Source organism: Oncorhynchus gorbuscha, linkage group LG21 (genome assembly GCF_021184085.1).
Source record: "Oncorhynchus gorbuscha isolate QuinsamMale2020 ecotype Even-year linkage group LG21, OgorEven_v1.0, whole genome shotgun sequence".
Classification (NCBI taxonomy): Eukaryota; Metazoa; Chordata; class Actinopteri; order Salmoniformes; family Salmonidae; genus Oncorhynchus; species Oncorhynchus gorbuscha.
In genome coordinates, this window is record NC_060193.1 from 16,252,379 (window position 1) to 16,271,427 (window position 19,049).

General features: G+C 41.5%; 2 protein-coding genes and 1 long non-coding RNA gene across 4 annotated transcripts; 1 reads left to right on the forward strand and 2 right to left on the reverse strand.

Annotated features, from left to right (window-relative positions):
- Nucleotides 1-1,334: 1,334 nt before the first annotated feature.
- LOC124008230 (actin-related protein 2-like) lies at nt 1,335-8,279 on the reverse strand. The gene is made up of 9 exons (XM_046319362.1): nt 8,035-8,279; nt 6,830-6,940; nt 6,374-6,532; nt 6,007-6,136; nt 5,686-5,822; nt 5,366-5,515; nt 4,822-4,967; nt 2,663-2,795; nt 1,335-2,434 (listed from the first exon to the last, which is right to left on the reverse strand). The coding sequence occupies exons 1-9, from the start codon at nt 8,080-8,082 to the stop codon at nt 2,264-2,266; spliced, it is 1,185 nt and encodes a 394-aa protein (XP_046175318.1). The 5' UTR covers nt 8,083-8,279; the 3' UTR covers nt 1,335-2,263.
- Nucleotides 8,280-9,541: 1,262 nt separating this feature from the next.
- Nucleotides 9,542-17,622, reverse strand: LOC124007712 (homeobox protein SIX6-like). Of its 2 annotated transcripts, none has more exons than XM_046318427.1 (3): nt 16,809-17,622; nt 12,370-12,533; nt 9,542-11,526 (listed from the first exon to the last, which is right to left on the reverse strand). In XM_046318427.1, exons 1-3 carry the CDS (start codon nt 17,229-17,231, stop codon nt 11,313-11,315), a joined length of 801 nt encoding a protein of 266 aa, XP_046174383.1. In that variant the 5' UTR covers nt 17,232-17,622; the 3' UTR covers nt 9,542-11,312. The 2 variants fall into 2 exon arrangements, with proteins under 2 accessions (XP_046174383.1, XP_046174384.1); XM_046318428.1 differs by having other exon boundaries at nt 16,824-17,621.
- On the forward strand, nt 10,218-12,677 carry LOC124007713. The gene is made up of 3 exons (XR_006833996.1): nt 10,218-10,315; nt 11,260-11,504; nt 12,389-12,677. It is a non-coding gene; the product is annotated as an uncharacterized LOC124007713 (long non-coding RNA).
- Nucleotides 17,623-19,049: the final 1,427 nt, after the last annotated feature.

The window sequence follows — 19,049 nt, forward strand, 5'->3', positions numbered from 1 at the left end:
AATCTGTATTAATATCATGTTGAAGTTACAGTATATTGCTAAGGGAATATTACAAGTCACCACTGGGAGGCAGCAAATTACTTTACTTATACACCGAGTATACAAAACACAAGGAACACCTTCCTAATATTGTTGCACCCCACCCCTTCCTCCTTACCTCCCAGTACCTACTGCCATACCCCATTCAAAGGTACAATATTTTGTCTTGCACATTCACCCTCTGAATGGCACACACACACAATCCATGTCTCAATTGTCTCAAGGCTTAAAAATCCTTTAACCTGTCTCCTCCCCTTCATCTACACTGATTTGAAGGGGATTTAACAAGTGACATCAATAAGGGATCATAGCTTAATTCGACATCTTAGTCATTTAGCAGACGCTCTTATCCAGAGTGACTTACAGTCCATGGAAATCAAAACTACGACCCTGGCTTTGCTAGCGCCACGCTCTACCAACTGAGCCACACGGGACCACAGCCTTCACCTGGATTCACCTGGTCAGTCTATGGAAAGAACCAGGTGTTCTTAATGTTTTCTTAATGTTTTGTATACATTGTAGATGTTTTGTACATTGTTTTGCTATTCTTGAATTGGAATTTCAAGGAATCTCCTGAATTGAAATGGAAAATGACCCAAACCCTTCCCAGTACATCAAAGCACAACTGTCACAAAATCTTTGAATAATCATATTCTCTCCACTGTCAGAATGAACAAATATGTATTTACATAAATTATTTATGACAGTGAATACGTAATCAAAACATTTTTTGAAGACACAAATTATCGTCCAATAGAAATGGCTATTCGCCAGTGGTGGAAAAAGTACCCAATTGTCATACTTGAGTAAAAGTAAAGATACCTTAGTAGAAAATAACTCCAGTAAAAGTGAAAGTCATCCAGTAAAATACTACTTGAGTAAAAGTCTAAAAGTATTTGGTTTTAAATGTACTTAAGTATCAAAAGGAAATGTAATTGCCAAAATATACTTAAGTATCAAAAGTAAAAGTATAAATCACTTCACATTCCTTAAATTAAGCAAACAAGACGGCACAATATTCTTGTTTTATTCGGACATAATTTACAAACTAAGGATTTGTGTTTAGAAAATCTGCCAGATCAGAGGTAAAAGGGATGACCAGGGATATTCTCGTGTGTGAATTTGACTATTTTCTTGTCTTACTAAGTTATCGAAATGTAACGAGTACTTCTGGGTTTCAGGGAAAATGTATGGAGTAAAAAGTACAATATTTTATTTAGGAATGTAATGGAGAAAAAGTAAAAGTAGTCAAACATATAAATAGTAAAGTACAGATACCCAAAAAACTACAGAAGTAGTAATTTAAAGTATTTTTTATTTAAGAACTTTCCACCACTGCTAGTCAGTCATCAAAAACAATGACATTCACTTTATTCAATTTGTATTTAGGCTAACGTTTAGGCTAACGTTTAGGCTAACGTTTAGGCTAACGTTTAGGCTAACGTCAGTTATATTTATTTGCATATGCATTTGAAACAATGGCTACTTCAAAATGATTCCATTAGACACAGTGAGAATTCAAATGGTAAAAATATGAAACCTTACAAGTGTATTGTACTGTATAATTGTTGTATTGTATGCAATACAATATGTTAACTTGACAGTACGAAACAACTTGGAAAGTTGACAGTGACGAATATGAAAATGTTATTCTCTTACAACAGACTTAACATACTGTAATGAACTGTAATGAACAGTAATGACATTTAATCTCATGGGTGACCGATAAGATCTTGCTGAAAGACACACCCCTAATAAGTCACGCCTCCTGTTAAAAAAGATCCAGCTGCTAGGTCAACCCAGCGTGAGAGTAAAAATACCCAGCTGATGGCTAAATGAACCCATGTTTGGGTAATCCCAACAACCCAACTTGTTGGTCAAAATAACCCTAGGTGTTCTGTCCACTATTTAACCAGCGCTGAGTTACCAAATAACCCAAATAGGGTTGTTTTTAGCACATCGTTTCTTGGAGCCTAGTGAATATAACCCAGGACTCCCAGACTTCTGTCTACTGCTGCACCCCAGATTGTCCAGCACCCCCAGACCTTATCTCTGTCTGTGTCTGTGTCTGTGTCTGTGTATGTGTCTGTGTGTGACCCTAGCTAACCACCTCTATTTCACCTCTACTTCACACCACACCCCAGTTTGTCCAGAACCCTCAGGCCTTATCTCTGTCTGTGTCTGTGTCTGTGTGTGACCCTAGCTAACCACCTCTATTTCACCTCTACTTCACACCACACCCCAGTTTGTCCAGAACCCTCAGGCCTTTCTCCAGGTAGTCAGCACGGCTCAGCCAGAAGGACTCCTTGTCCTTCATGATGTTGGCCAGCACCGCTCCACCCATAAACACCATATGTTTACGGCTTGGGGGGTCCTCAATGCGGATCTTAAACTTCTGCAGAGAGGAAGGGAGGGGGGACAGGTAGGGGAGAGTGTAGAAAAATACACAGTAAACTAAGATAAAGGAACATATAACACCATCTATATCATTACACAGGTTTACGTATTGTACTATGGGTGTGTGTGTGTGTACTGTGTGTGTAATGTGTGTTTGTATGTGTGTGTGTGTCCATACATGTGTGTGCATGTGTGCGTTTCCTTGCATGTGTGTGTGTGTGCTTACAGAAAGTTTCTCAGTGTCCCCCTGCAGCACCTTCTCCAGGTACAGCTGTTTGATCTCCCTCTCCAGTCTGGAGGGAAGGCCGGGGTACATAGTGGTGCCTCCTGACAGAACAATGTGCTTGTACAAGTCAGACCTTAAGGAGAGAGAAACAATATGGTAGAAGACAAAAGGTATGTATGTACAGTTGAAGTCGGAAGTTTACATACTCCTTAGCCAAATACATTTAAACTCCGTTTTTCCCAATTCCTGACATTTAATCCCAGTAAAAATATTCTGTTTTAGGTCAGTTAGGATCACCACTTATTTTAAGAATGTGAAATGTCAGAATAATAGTAGAGAGAATAATTATTTCGCTTTTTCTTTTTTCATCATATTCCCAGTGGGTCAAAAGTTTACATACACTCAATTCGTATTTGGTAGCATTGCCTTTAAATTGTTTAACTTGGGTCAAACATTTTGAATAGCCTTCCACAAGCTTCCCACAATAAGTTGGGTGAATTTTGGTTCATTCCTCTTGACATAGCTGGTGTAACTGAGTCAGGTTTGTCGGCCTCCTTGCTCGCACACGCTTTTTCAGTTCTGCTCACATATTTTCTATAGGATTGAGGTCAGAGCTTTGTGATGGCCACTCCAATTCCTTGACTTTGTTGTCCTTAAGCCATTTTGCCACAACTTTGGAAGTATGCTCGGGGTCATTGTCCATTTGGAAGACCCATTTGCGACCAAGCTTTAACTTCATGACTGATGTCTTGAGATGTTGCTTCAATATATCCACATACTTTGCTTTCCTCATGATGCCATCTATTTTGTGAAGTGCACCAGTCCCTCCTGCAGCAAAGCACCCCCACAACATGATTCTGCCACCCCCGTTCTTCATGGTTGGGATGGTGTTTTTCGGCTTGCAAGCCTCCCCCTTTTCCCTCCAAACATAACGATGGTCATTATGGCCAAACTGTTATATTTTTGTTTCATCAGATCAGAGGATATTTCTCCAAAAAGTACGATCTTTGTCCTCATGTGCAGTTGCAAACCATAGTCTGGCTTTTTTATGTATGTTTTGGAGCAGTGGCTTCTTCCTTGCTGAGCGGCCTTTCAGGTTATGTCGATATAGGACTCGTTTTACTGTGGATATCGATACTTTTGTAAGTTTCCTCCAGCATCTTCACAAGGTCCTTTGCTGTTGTTCTGAGATTGATTTGCACTTTTTGCACCAAAGTACACTCATCTCTAGGAGACAGAACGTATCTCCTTCCTGAGCAGTATGACGGCTGCGTGGTCCCATGGTGTTTATACTGGTGTACTATTGTTTGTACAGATGAAAGTGGTACCTTCAGGCATTTGGAAATTGCTCCCATGGATGACCCAAACTTCTGGAGGTCTACAATTTATTTTCTGAGGTCTTGACTGATTTCTTTTGATTTTCCCATGATGCCAAGCAAAGAGGCACTGAGTTTAAAGGTAGACCTTGAAATACATCCACAGGTACACCTCCAATTGACTTAAATGATGTCAATTAGCCTATCGGAAGCTTCTAAAGCCATGACATTATTTTCTGGAATTTTCCAAGATGTTTAAAGGCACATCCAACTTAGTGTATGTAAACTTCTGACCCACTGGAATTGTGATACAGTGAATTATAAGTGAAATAATCTGTCTGTAAACAATTGTTGGAAAAATTACTTGTGTCATGCACAAAGCAGATGTCCTAAACGACTTGTCAAAACTATAGTTTGTTAACAAGAAATTTGTGTAGTGGTTGAAAAACGAGTTTTAATGACTCCAACCTAAGTGTATGTAAACTTCCAACTTCAACTGTATGTTTGCATACAGTTTTAATTGTAATTTAATAAGTCAACTATAGGTTTATAATACCATTGCTTCATACATTTAGTACAGCTACCAAACAAAATAGCTTGGGCTCTATTGGTAATATCCACATATATAGAACAACTATGTAACACTTGCACAGATCTCTAACTCTAGCACAGCCCACAATGTAATGTACTGTAGGACCTGACGCTATAGGCTGGCCTCCTCCACTTGTATGGCATTAAAAACAAACAATAGAGAAGTTGGCTACAGCACCACACAGTACAGGATGAGGCTACAGTATCAGTTAAACCATGTGGAGACCAACAGCAGGAGGGTGTATATCTGACCTGAGATCTATGTCAGCAGCCTGGATGGTGTTGAACAGCAGCTCAGCCACGCCTGCACCCTCTACGTTGATGAGGTGGGGCTGGAAGAGGGCCTCCGGGGCTCCGAACCGCTCCCCTCCCACCATCACCTGACGACCGTCAGGCAGCTGTAGCATAGAGCGAGTTAAATAAATAAATTATGTGGTTCTCGGTAGCTCAGTTGGTAGAGCATGGTGCTTGCAACGTCAGTATACTGGGTTCAATTCCCGGGACCACTAATACATTGAAAATGTGCATGACTGTTTGGATAAAGTGTCTGCTTAATGATCTATTATTATATTACTTACAAATTCACACCTCTATTCTCTGATGGGTTTCGTTTTATGTCATGATTGATATACAGTGCAGAAGCTATAGGTAGGAGATTCATATAGGTTAGCCTGGGAGTTTTGCAACATTGCTACATTGCTATAAACAGACTGCCACCCAGGCTAAGAGACCATTCATAAATAATAATGAACATTCTCTCTGATTGACATGAGAGAAGAGGCGTTTTCTACAGTACCATGTATGACTCCACCAGCACGGTGGTCTCTGTAGCCAGTCTCTGCTCCTGCTCGATGTTGTATCCCACGTAGCACAGCTTCTCCTTCAGCATGCGGACCGTCTCAAAGTCAGCCGAGTGGTTAAAGGCATAGCCACGCATCAACAGCAACTGAGAGGGATCATAGGTGAAGAAACAGCTTCTCTCGGGCCATAAATAACTAAAAACGAATTCAACTGTCAATTTCTAAGAAGTTTGCATTGATTATGATTGACACAAGGGATATAAAGGCATAGTTTGGTTCATAATGTGACGAGGTGGTAATATATGTAGAAACACACCTTGATGAGGTAGCGCGTGATGTCACGTCCAGCAATGTCCAGCCTGCGTGTGAGGTGGGGTAGAGAGTAGCCCTCGTACACAGGACATATATGGGTCACCCCGTCCCCCGAATCCACAACTACGCCTGTCAACAAACCTAGAGACAGGACAAGGCAGGACACACAGGGTCACATAACAGACCGTATGAAAGCGAATGTGGGTTTGAATCAGCTCCTTACAAGAGTCTGTCAGCCCGCTGAGGTAAGTCTGGGCATTTATACTACAGTATATCATTAGATATTACAGGGAGAACCATGTCTGTGGGTCTAGTCTCCCCTTACCCTGGGCATAGAGAGTGAGCACGGCCTGGATTGCGACGTAGATGCCGTGGAACTGGTAGGTCTCAAACATGACCTCAGCGATCTTCTCACGGTTCTTAGTGGGGTTCATGGGCGGTTCCGTCAGAAGCACCTTGAATCAAATGAAACTTCATTGATCCGTAACATTACAACAAGAAGGCAGGTGGACTGTAAAAAGTGTTTTCTAAACAAACCATCTTCCTAATAGTCCACTAAAACACTGGAAGTTTAACAGACTAAATGGATTTCATACCCATGTCTCTCCTTCAGAAATGTGATTTTATCTCAATCCCAGTAACCTGCCTAAAAAGCTTATTAAAGGAAAAAGGACAAATAAAAGAATGGTGACCTTGCAGTCTGGGGGGCTGATGTCCAGGCGCTCTGGGCCGAAGGTGTAGTCCCACAGGTGAAGCATGTCTTCCCAGGAGCGCACCATGCCGTTGTCCATGGGGTAGGACACCTCCAGCATGGAGCGACACTCACTGGCCTCGTCACCCACCATCAGGTCCTATAGGTTAGGGGTTAGAGGTTGGAGGTCAGGCCCAGGGTTCGGGGGTCAAAAAGGGAGATGGTTTGGATGCATTTGATCATACAGAAATATGCATACAGAGTACAGACATGGCAATTTTAAGATATTAGGCTAGCTCTCAAACATGATTGTCAGAGAGGGGATTGACAGTGTTTGGAGATGGCTAATATTCAACTGATGCTTTCACAATCATACACAGCACAGCAAAGAGCAGAGGACTCTTCTGTGGCTCTGTCAGTGTTTAGGCTAGAGATCAACTTGCTCCGTTGACCTCACCTTAATCTCGATGTTTCCAACTTTGTTGTTTGATCGGATGATGGGCCGACCCACCAAGGCAGGGAAGATATGCTCTGGGAAGTTGGAGCCAGCGAAGCCACACTTGACAAACTGCATGGGAACCAATATGAAAGAAACATGATGCTGTTGCATACTTTCAACAGTCTTTCAATAGTATTTCAATACACTTTCTGTAGTCCTTAAATACACATTCAACACACTTTCAATATGAGGGGTGAGGGACAGTTCGAGCTACTGAAAAAGTCCTTGCTTTTGTGCATTGAGCGGAAACCAAAATTGAACCACAGATAATGTCACTTCTCTTGTGATGAACTTCTGCAAAATATTTTCAGTTCAACATTAAAAGTGGATGTGTCAAACTGTATCAAGTCAGCAACAACACTGTAAAAACGCATCTTGAAATAGTACATTATACATTTTATCGGGACATTTCTGTCTGTTTACCTGTGTGCTTACAACACCATTTATTAAAATGCCCTAACTTGTCTATGTAGCCAAGACACATTCCATAGCCTGGAGGTGTACAATACATTCCAAGCACCAGCCACAAGTGGAGGTGGGGTAAGCTAGCCTACAGTCATCAGTTAACATGTAGCTCATGATTCTAGTGCGCTTTTGCGGGACAGGAAGTTTAAAGGGGCTTCCAATAGCCATTGATATGGTGCGAGTGAACTCAAGAAGCATGGGGAATGGAGAATCGTTTCAATTCTTAGCTTGTGTTCCTTCTTCCCGTTCAATAACAGCTCACTCCACGACATCAACACCATGTATGGCAGTGTGTGTAGATAAGAGGAGTCTGTGACAAGTCCAGACAGACGCGCACCCATATTAGACCCACACCCTTACCTAGCGCGCAGAGAGAGCAGCTTGCTTCATAGGCTTCTACGACACCATACCGTTTACTGTGACAGACACTGTTATCTCCTTTATGAATAAAACGTTGCAGCTTTGTAGCAGGGTGCTTAGAAAACAACTTAATTTGTGCTGTTGTTATCAACACAAATACACGTGATTAAGATATTGTCTATGATTTATTGGAAATTGTTAAATTCCAATACATATTACTACTCTCATAATTTATTCCCAAATCCTAAATAAACATTCAGTGTTATCATTTTTTTTAAACTCCATGGGGTAGTGATAAAAAACTTTTTTTAAATAACGTTAAATCGACACTCACTCACCCCTGTGCCATTGTCACAGACGACAACCTTTCTGCCCTCACTGTCCATGGTCCACTGATGCTGCTGGAGAGGAGAGGATCTCAATCTGTTCCCTCCAGCCGGGGCTCTCAGGTGGGCTAATCCAATTAAGCAACACGTTTTGATTGCTTTGAAAACATGCGGAAAATATTCATGCAAAATGCATATAGGAGCTACAGCAGCTGTATTCTTCTTCCTTCCGTAATTTGAAATGTGGGCGGGGTCAAAATAACGGAGAGGGGGGCGACGCCGACCTTGCGTACAGGAAGGCTAGTGTTGTCAAAATAACTCTTATTAGTTCAATTATACACTGTCTGATTCACACAACCAGCACATTTTTAGTATTTAGTATTTTATTAGGATCCCCAATTAGCAGCAGCAGCTACACTTCCTGGAGTCCAACCAGAGTTATAACAATACATCATAATAAAACAATACATCATACAAGACACTGTGCTTTATACAAATGTATATTGCTCCAATATTACACATTTACAATTTAAAATGTACAATATCACAATGTGTGTCTGATTGTAGAGTATGTGTGTGTGTGTGTGTGTGTGTGTGTGTGTGTGTGTGTGTGTGTGTGTGTGTGTGTGTGTGTGTGTGTGTGTGTGTGTGTGTGTGTGTGTGTGTGTGTGTGTGTGTGTGTGTGTGTGTGTGTGTGTGTGTGTGTGTGTGTGTGTGTGTGTGTGTGCATGTCTGTGTGTGTGTCTGTGTGTGTGTGTCTTCACAGTCCATGCTGTTCCATGAGGTGTATTTTTTTTTATATCTGCTTTTAAGTAACATTTTACTGGTCACTTGAGTTACTTGATGTGGAAGAGAGTTCCATGTAGTCATGGCTCTATATAGTACTGTGCGTCTCCTAGCCTGTGTTCTGGACTTGGGGGCTGTGAAGAAGTCTTGTGGGGTATGAGCTGTGTGCTAGTCTTTTGGACAGACAGCTCAGTGCTGACAACACATCAATACCTCTCACAAAGACATGTAGTGATGCAGTCAACCTCTCCTCTACAGTACTTTGAGTCAGGAGAGATTGGCATGCATGTTGTTGATATTAGCCCTCTGTGTACATTGAAGGGCCAGCTGGGCTGCTCTGTTCTGGGCCAACTGTAATTTCTCTATGTCCTTCTTTGCAGTACTTGATCAAATAACTGGGCTGTAGTCCAGGTGTGATAAAACTAGGACTTGATTGGTTGATTGTGATGTCAAGAAAGCAGAGTTGTGCTTGGTCAGGGACAGACCTCTCCCCATCTTGGCAACCGTTGCATCAATATGTTTTCACCATGTCAGTCTACAATCTAGGGTTACACCAAGCAGTTTAGTCTCCTCATTTGCCACATTATTCATTCTAAGATTTAGATAAGGTTTAGAGTTCAGCAAATTATTTGTCAGAAAACACAATGCATATGAGCCCCCCTCCCGAACAAACAAACAATATGGTTCCATCCTGGAAACGCTTGTGGACTCGTTGTTCACAGACTTCAGCAGGTTTGGATAAAAATACTTTCATTTATTCCAAATGCATACATCAGACACATTTTTACAAAATACTTATTTTTCTATGAATGAATCCCATGACAATGTATTGTATGGTGATATTTATATGGGTAGGCCCATATGGGGTGGCAGGTAGCCTAGTGGTTAGACCAGGGGTGGGCAACTCCAGTCCTCGAGGGCTTGATTGGTGTCACACTTGTTCTCCATCCCTAGTAAACACAGCTGATGAATCAAATTGCGTTCTAAACTGAAGATCATGATTAAGTGATTATTTGAGTCAGGTGTGTTAGCTGGGGCTGGTGCAAAACTGTGACACCAATCAAGTCCTCGGGGACTGGAATTTCCCACTCCTGGGTTAGAGCGTTGGACTAGTAACCGAGTGGTTGCTGGATCGAATCCCTGAGCGGACAAGGTAAAAATCTGTTGTTCTGCCCCTGAACAAGGCAGTTAACCTACTGTTCCCCGGTAGGCCGTCATTGTAAATAAGAATTCGTTCTTAGCTGATTTTCCTGGTTAAATTAAAAATATATAAAGATGAAACGGTCATGTTAAACAGGTCATTCAGCCCTCAAACGTTTATAGGCACATCAATGAGTTAAGACCAAGTTGTGCTTCACTTTATCAATCTTGCTTTCATTTCATTTTTATCCCACTTATTTTGTTTTGCTCTGACAGGCAATTCCTGCAAGGACATCTCTAGTGAAATCTGCACAGAGGATTCCACACTGAATGATGCCTCCAACCACAGTCTAAAAGGATATAACAGGTTTGAACTGGATAATGTTAGAATGAGGATGTTTTGGATACACATCAACATTGTTATACAGTAGTCACATGATCATAATACAGGAAAACATTTAAACCACCATGTATAGTGATGTGTAATGTCTATATCCATGCATTACAAGATTGTCTAGAGACCATTTTTTTAGGCTGTGTTAGCTTTAGGGACAGTTATGGTCTGCAACGGTGCCTAATGTTAGCCAGACTAGAAGATTGAGGCTGTGATGCCAATATACTTCCTTCTTAAGGCAGTGACGTGTATGAAGAGAAATGCAGATCTGTCCAATCCAATCAAGCAGTTTTGCGTCCACCAACGACTGATCATGTAGGAAACCAACAGCCTACAGAAGGCAGTGGTTATTGTAAGGGGCTAATTAATAAATGGGATTAAAGCTAGCGCTCAATGATCGACTACTCAAAAATAGACCCCCGATGAGTTGAAACCATTAAGTATCAAAGCATATAATATTATAATTCAAGCTCAGTAATTACTCTACGACTTTGTATGTTTATATTCTTTCTATAAATAACGTGCCTGAGAATTGCTGTCCTAGAATATGTTATCGCTGCTGACTGACTGCTTTCTACCCACGTTGTAGTCCAAATCTACAGAACAGAGAATTGTAGTGGGTTTTTATAGCAGTCATTTGCACAGTCATATGGTACTTAGTAACAGTTTACCTTACAGTCATGTGCGATGGTGCATTTTAAGTGCATGTGTTTGTAGATGGTCTAATCACCAAATCCCCACCCCTCCCCATTCGTCCACTAGCAACCACATCAAGTGTCCATATCAAGTCTCTCATAGAGAACTTCCTGTCCAAGTGTCCAATCTCAAGCTACAGACATAGTAGTTCTACAGTGTCTATTGTCTCTATATATCTGTGGGGTCGGTCCTTCCTGGCTGATGACTGCCTCTCTCTTCAGGATTTAATTAACCAATGAGAGCCTCTCGCCTGCTGTGGTCAGTGACCCGACCCTCAGGATTCGAACTCGCTGTCGCTGCTAACGTAGTGGTCTGGGGTGGAGGTGCCAGTGCCCCGGGGGTCGGTGCTCGTGCTGCAGTCGCTGGCCTCTGGGCTGCCCGGGTGACGCGGAGAGGCGGCCAGCAGGCGGGGGTGGTGGGCGTGATGCTCCTGGGCAGAACCCTCAGGGGAGCTTCCGGAAGGCAGGTGGGTGGGGTCCTGCTGCAGTCTGAGAGAAGAGAGAAGAAAGAGAGAGGAGTATGTTTTAGTTTTTAGAGATACATGGTTGGTTTAAGTGGTACCTAACTGGTACTCTCTCTCAACGAGAGCATTCAGCCTGGTCTCATGGGCTAGACGTAACATAGTAATTGTAAATCCGGGACACTAAAATGAACATGTTATGTTACATTTGGTATGGTTACATAAGATAGAAGGCTATTTAAGGCAACAAAAAAAGTATGGTGGTTGGTCGGGCGTATAACGCAAACATCTAGCAACCCAAAACCTGCGTGATTGAATATCATGACGGATAACTTTAGCATTTTAGCTAATTAGCAACTATTCAACTACTTACTACTTTTTAGCGACTACTTTTTAGCTACTCGACATGTAACTAACCCTTCCCCTAACCCTAACCTTAACCCTTTAACCTAACTCCTAACCCTTAACCACCTGGTCAACAGTAGCCACAACAAATTGGAATTTGTAACATATCACGTTTGGCAAATTCGTAACATATCCTAAGAATTGTAATTCGTAACATATCATACAAAATGTATGATAGACATCCACAAAATAATACATAGCATACGAAACATAAGGTATGATACTAATTGGAGTGTCCTGGATATCTGTTTACTATGCTACGTGTACCCCCGAGTCCAGGGTGCAGCATTGGTTATGTATTTGATGTAAAACAAAATTAAGATGTCCACAGTCCTATATTATTATTTTTAAATGACTTATATATATTATTTTTTTTCTTCATTTAATTTAATTTCTAAAATGTTCAACAAGACACAAAAAGTTAAAAGGTTTCGGCTGAGTAGAGTTCCTGTCTGTCTTAACGTACATGTTCTTTGCCGATGCAGCCCTGTCTCTCTGGCGTCGGTTCTTGAACCAGTTGCCGACCTGTGTGGGCGTGAGTCCCGTGGCCTGGGCCAGGTGCCGTTTCCTGGACGGGTTTGGGTACGGGTCCTGGAGGTACCACTCTCTGAGCAGGCTGCGAGTTCTCTCCTGTGATACATAAAGGACACAATAATGGTCAGTTTCCTGCTTCATGTAACCAACAGTGTTGGTTCTATCTATCACAATGAGATTTGACACACACTACCAGTCCAAAGTTTTAGAACACCTCCTCATTCAACAGTTTTTCTTTATTTTCACTATTTTCTACTTTGTAGACTAATAGTCTAGACATCAAAACTATGAAATAACACATATGGAATCATGTAGTAACCAAAATGTGTTTTAAATTTGAGATTCTTCAAAGTAGCCACCCTTTGCCTTGATGACAGCTTTGCACACTCTTGGCATTTTCTCAACCAGCTTCATGAATGCAGGTGTGCGTTCTTAAAAGTGAATTTGTGGAATCTCTTTCCTTAATGCGTTTGAGCCAATCAGTTGTGTTGTGACAAGGTGTGTGTGTGTGGGGGGGGGGATACAGAAGATAGCCCTATTTGGTAAAACACCAAATCCATATTATGACATGAACATCTCAAATAAGCAAAGAAAAATTACAGTCCATCATTACTTTAAGACATGAAGGTCAATCAATACGGAAAATTTCAAGAACTTTGGAAGTTTCTTCAAGAGCAGTCGTAAAAACCATCAAGCGCTATGACGAAGCTGGCTTTCATGAGGATCGCCACAGGAATGGAAGACCCAGAGTTACCTCCGCTGCAGAGGATAAGTTCATTAGAGTTACCAGCCTAAGAAATTGCAGCCCAAATAAATGCTTCACAGAGTTCAAGTAAAGGACACATCTCAACATCAACTGTTCAGAGGAGACTGTGTGAATCAGGCCTTCATGGTCGAATTGCTGCAAGGAAACCACTACTAAAGGACACTAATAAGAAGAAGAGACTTGCTTGGGCCAAGAAACATGAGCAATGGACATTAGACCAGTGGAAGTTTGTCCTTTGGTCTGGAGGCCAAATTGGAAATTTTTGCTTCCAACCACCGTATCTTTGTGAGACGCGATGTGGGTGAACAGATGATTTCCACATGAGTATTTCCCACCTTAAAGCATGGAGGAGGAGGTATTATGGTGTGGGGGGGCTTTGCTGGTGACACTGTCTGTAATTTATTTAGAATTCAAGGCACACTTAACCAGCATGGCTACCACAGCATTCTGCAGTGATGTGCCACCCCATCTGGTTTGGGCTTAGTGGGACTATCATTTGTTTTTCAACAGGACAATGACCCAACACACCTCCAGGCTATGTAAGGGCTATTTTACCAAGAAGGAGAGTGATGGAGTGCTGCATCAGTTGACCTGGCCTCCACAATCCCCCGACCTTAACCAAATTGAGATGGTTATGTGGGAACACCTTCAAGACTGTTGGAAAAGCATTCCAGGTGAAGATGGTTGAGAGAATTCCAAGAGTGTGCAAAGCTGTCATCAAGGAAAAGGGTCGCTATTTGAAGAATCTCAAATATAATATGTATTTTGATTTGTTTAACACTTTTATGGTTACTACATGATTCCATATGTATTACTACATAGTTTTGATGTCTTCACTATTATTCTACAATGTATAAAATAGTACAAATAAAGAAAAATCCTTGAAAGAGTAGGTGTTCTAAAACTTTTGACCAGTAGTGTATACAGTATGTTGGTGTAGTGTCTTTACTAGGCTACCTCCATTGATATCAGTTAGAGAAGATCTCCTAGTCCTAAGACATTACAACCAAATAATCGTATAATTGGATGAAATAATTGGATTTAAGGGATAATAATTATAATCCACATTATCAACATGAATATGTTGCACTGTATATTGGCTCAGGATGAAAAGCTTAGTACTGATGTAACCTGGGGAGTGGGGATATCCCCTAAGCCCCCCTGACCTATATACTGTCTATAGCAACAGTGAGCGCTCAGCCTCTGCCCTTTCACCTAATGCTCAGGCACAGACGTTATCCCTTCAATCTTGTAGACAACAACCTGGGCCAGAGACTGACACACGGGGCTTATATTGTTTAACGTCCATGGACCGTCTGTGGAAATGTGACCTGCTCAAAGTGTGTATCTGTCCAGGGTTAAGTATCGGGCTACTAGGTCAGTCATGGATCTTTACGCTGTATGTTCTGAAATGCCTATTCCCTGCCCTGAAGCAAGTGCTTTCATATGCATTTCATTGGGTTTAGTTGGTTGAAGTGCTGTCTGCTCCCCTATCATTACCAGGGATGTTCCCTATTGACGCTGACCAAAAGTAGTGCACTATAGAAAGAATAGGGTGCCATTTTGGAACACAGCCTAGGTGATTGCTCACTGCTGTGAGGGATGGAAACCCCAGAGTAAAATAGTGCCACAGGTGGTCTCTGACACACACGGCTTAAGCAGACTGACTCTCTCCATGGCTTTGTCCCAAATGGAACCCCGTTGACCAGGGTCCATAGAGTTTGGGTAAGAAGCAGTGCACTCTATAGGGAATATGGTGCCATTTGAGACACAGGCCATGAACTACAGCCCTAGCATACGGCAGCACAGTCCCTGTTTAACAGGCTTGTCTGGTGCTCTTTAACCCCTGGATTACTACCTGCAAGTTGAAGTAGCCTGACATCCAGACCTGTTTTGTGCTAAAATTCCACTCCTTTTACTCTGTGTCATATGAGGAGTGGATTGTTAGCACAAACAAACTGGTACCCAGGCTGAGGTTGAAAAGCAGAGGCATGACTTCCCGCCCATGTCCTTTACATGTTGAGATTTAGAACAAAATCAAGTTTGAGAATACTTTTCAATGAAATATATATTATTTTATGTAGCCTATTCAGGTTCACTTTCATCACATTGGTTTTGTGATTCCACACATAGTTGCTGATGCATATTGATCAGTGGCAAAGCGAGAGATGGTTGAGCAATCAGATTGTAGAGACAGTCATCTATTGCTTCCCTGCACTGTAAAAAGTCATTACTTCTGATAACTCCATTTTTGTGTGGAAACCCGTAGCCTAGAACCATTGAAGTAACCCAACTCAAAGTATTGCAGTGTTCAAAACTGAATTAATAAAGTGACATCACCACCCATATGGTTATTTAAAAAAAAGTTGTAAATACTTTTGTTTTATGAACTTTTTGACACTAAATTGCATTATATATTCTGAACTATAACGATTGTAGTTACTTGAATGGAATATTTGTTGTACTGAACATAAAAATGTGGGATCCCTTCTACTTAAATGATTAACCTTCCTTACAAATTGTTTTCAAGTGTAATTGGTAAGTAGTTCTGATTAGTAATTTCCAGTGGTTGTGTCTTAATGTTTAATATTGTTTAATGTATTTGATATTTGATGACTTGTCATTTTAACCTGCCTTTAGCAGGCATTTGTCGATCACAGTGCTCATTCCTCTAGCAGTAAACGGGAAGAGCTGTAAGCATTACAAGATGCTGCATTAGCCTCTGTCATCAAGAGTGGTGCACATTAACTTGTTGGTGGTGGAAATGGCATCTGTCATTATTGAACGTCAATTTGTCTGACTGTTTTGATATCCGTTCATCATGATCAATTACACCTCAGAACAACAAACTGCTTCATACAATTTTAGAAAGAAATCTACTTTTTTTTCTTTAAACATTTATACAACATTGTGTAAAAGTCCACAATATTTGAATTACCCACAATCCTGTAAAAACAGAGCCATGTTAAATATTGAGTATTCATAACTTGCAAAAACAAAATCATTCTATATCAGCAGAACACACATAAATGAAGTGTTTTTTTATGCAAATATCAACTACACCGTTGTTATTTTAAGTAAAGACGTAAAACATAATAAAACAAATTCGTTTCTATTTATAAATAGCCTACGTGATGTATAATCTTTCGTGAACAGACTACCTAAAGATAACAGCTGACCAAATTACGCCCCATTTTAGTTCTAGGTTAACCGAGATTAAGTGATTTACTATTTCTAACCTTGCAGGGTGGCATTGACCCTAGAGTTTGCGTTAAGAGCGATCAGGGCTGGAGAAACGTCCATGTCATTTAGACTTAATATGCCAACGTGCCATAATGGGACCTTCTGAATTCATTTCAAATGGTTCATTGTAAGAATGTTTAAAAAAAAAGTTTTACAAATTAGCATTCAGTGAGTCAGCTCAGTATACCCAAGTATTGAAATGCATGGTTACAGATATGAGTTCGATATAAGTAGCTACATATATATATTATTATCTAATATATAGCCAGGTGGTGCGTAAAATGGATCATGGAAAGGTGCGTCACTATAGTTATGGAAGGTAAAGTGCCTAACTACTATTGGTGCGAAAGAATATTACTTACAGCTTGGTGTCTCACCTTAAAGCAGTGCGTCTTCTGCTCGCCGTCCCAAATGGTGCGAGGCAGTGGGAACTTCTTGCGGATGCGGTACTTCTCCACGGGTCCCAGGGCACGGCCTCGGAGCCGCTCCGCCTCGCGGTAGTGCGCATCTAGCCACAGATCTTGGAGCTTGGCGTGAGACTCTCGCGTAAAGCGGTGGCTCTGGAGGATCTGGTAAAGCGCCTCGAAGTTTCCTCCGTGGAAGGCAACCAGCGCCCTGGCGCGCATCACTGACTCGTGGCGGTTGAGAGCCTCCCCCGCGGAGCCAGGGACAGCGGCAGGCAGGGACCATAAGAACCGCCCAAGGCGCTCGATGTCGCCGGTCTCCTCGAGGTTCTCGCACACCCGAGCCACTTGCTCCGGGGTGAACATAGGCAGAGGAAACATATTTCGTTGTTCTCAGACTTTGTCAACAAACAAAATAGTCTAAATTTGCTAAATTGACATGGCCAATGGTCATATCATTCCAGCTGCCTGGTGCGTGTTCAAATAAAGAGACCGTAGCCCGCGATGAAGCAAAACCCGCTGGAAGTGGCCTTTTACGCACCACGGTCACCGTGCGCCTACAGAGTGATGTGAAAGTTCAGTTGAGTCAAATATAGGCCTAGTTTTGCAGTGGAAAAAGACACCAAACAAAATCTGATTGGTAGCGAGTTGCTTATATAAGTTGTGTCTTCTCTTTTCCCGGTATTGGCGAGCTATGCTATATGTGAGAAGATTCGTGGCGGGGTCATGCGCTTCCAGGAGTTCAGGCCGTTCTAGTAGGCTAAAGAATGAACGCCAAGAGTCAACCGGTATTTATAGCTAGATGCAATTAGCATCGTTGTAGTTGTTTTGAGACGGATTATGCGCCTCGGAGGTCATTAGCCACTTAGGGGGTGGTGTGTGTGTGGGGGGGGGGGGGGGGGCAGCCTGATCAGATTGTTTGGCTTAGTCGAGGGATACACTGACTGTCAGGCTGATTGGTAAGCTAACAACAAGGATATTTAATTGGTCTGATCTGCATAACCTGCAGGCCGGGCGAAATCCATTTCAGGCCAGGGGACAGGGAGGGAGGAAGAGGGGAAGAGAAGAGAGCAGGAAAATGTGGGTAAACAAGATTTACCCATTAGGCCGGGTTTAATCGCCCACTGGAAATAATTTAATCACCCAGATGTAATGAAGTGATGAATAATCAATAACATTTCTGTGACCAATAACATACTTTATATTGGAATAGTAAATGTGTCATAACGTTTGTGCTTAAAATCGTTTGAAAAAATCAGGATAGGACGAATGTATAGTTTAAGTGTTGGGTGAATTCAGAAAGAGTGGGACATCATGTCAACTGTCGACAGCTTAATCCTGACGCGTTTAATTATTGGTCTGACAAGAGAAAATAAAAACTATTCTTACTAACCCTTGCAGAGAACACACATGATCAAAATCAAATCACATCGTTGGTGTGACATCATAGAAGGACAGAGCACGCGTTAAATAGGAAGCTCACTCTGTGAAGGACACAGTACACTTTTTTTACACGTTTTATTTTGATGTTAAGGTTATAAAACTGTAATAAATAATTCCCTGTGCAACATTGTGATGTAAAATGTGCAAACTGAACTGGTGCATCAAAATATATTTTTAAAAGTTGCTAACATCATTTCAATTGTGTAATTCAGTCATGTGTGTTGTTGTACTATATCCTGTCTTTCTGTTATTAGACTGTTATTTGAGTGAATTCAGAAAAATGTCCATCTTCTGTAACCTCTTCAGACATCTATCCAACATATTTAACCAGAATGTCATACACGTATTAAATCCTCAGATGCTTCCTCATCACACAAAAAATGGAATTGTAATTGGGGTACCATTGGGACTATAATAAGGGTGTCCTAGTTTATCCAATCTGCTGTCCCAGTCTACCACATGATTTTGGCTCAGAGTGCACAAACGGGTGTGTCATGCCTCCTGTGAACATTTGTTTTTTTGTGTGTGTGTGTGATTAGGAAACATCTTAAAAATGTCAGAAATGTATCAGGTGTTGGGCTAATATGTTGGATAGATGATGAAAGAGTTTACAGAAGACATAAATGCCAAACGTGTCCCACTTATTCCAAATTCACCCTACAGAAAGTTTGGCGACTGACTATTTTAGGTCTTGGGTAAATTGTGCATATTTCAGACATACCTAACAGTGATACTTGCAAGAGCAGTGTGCGGGTT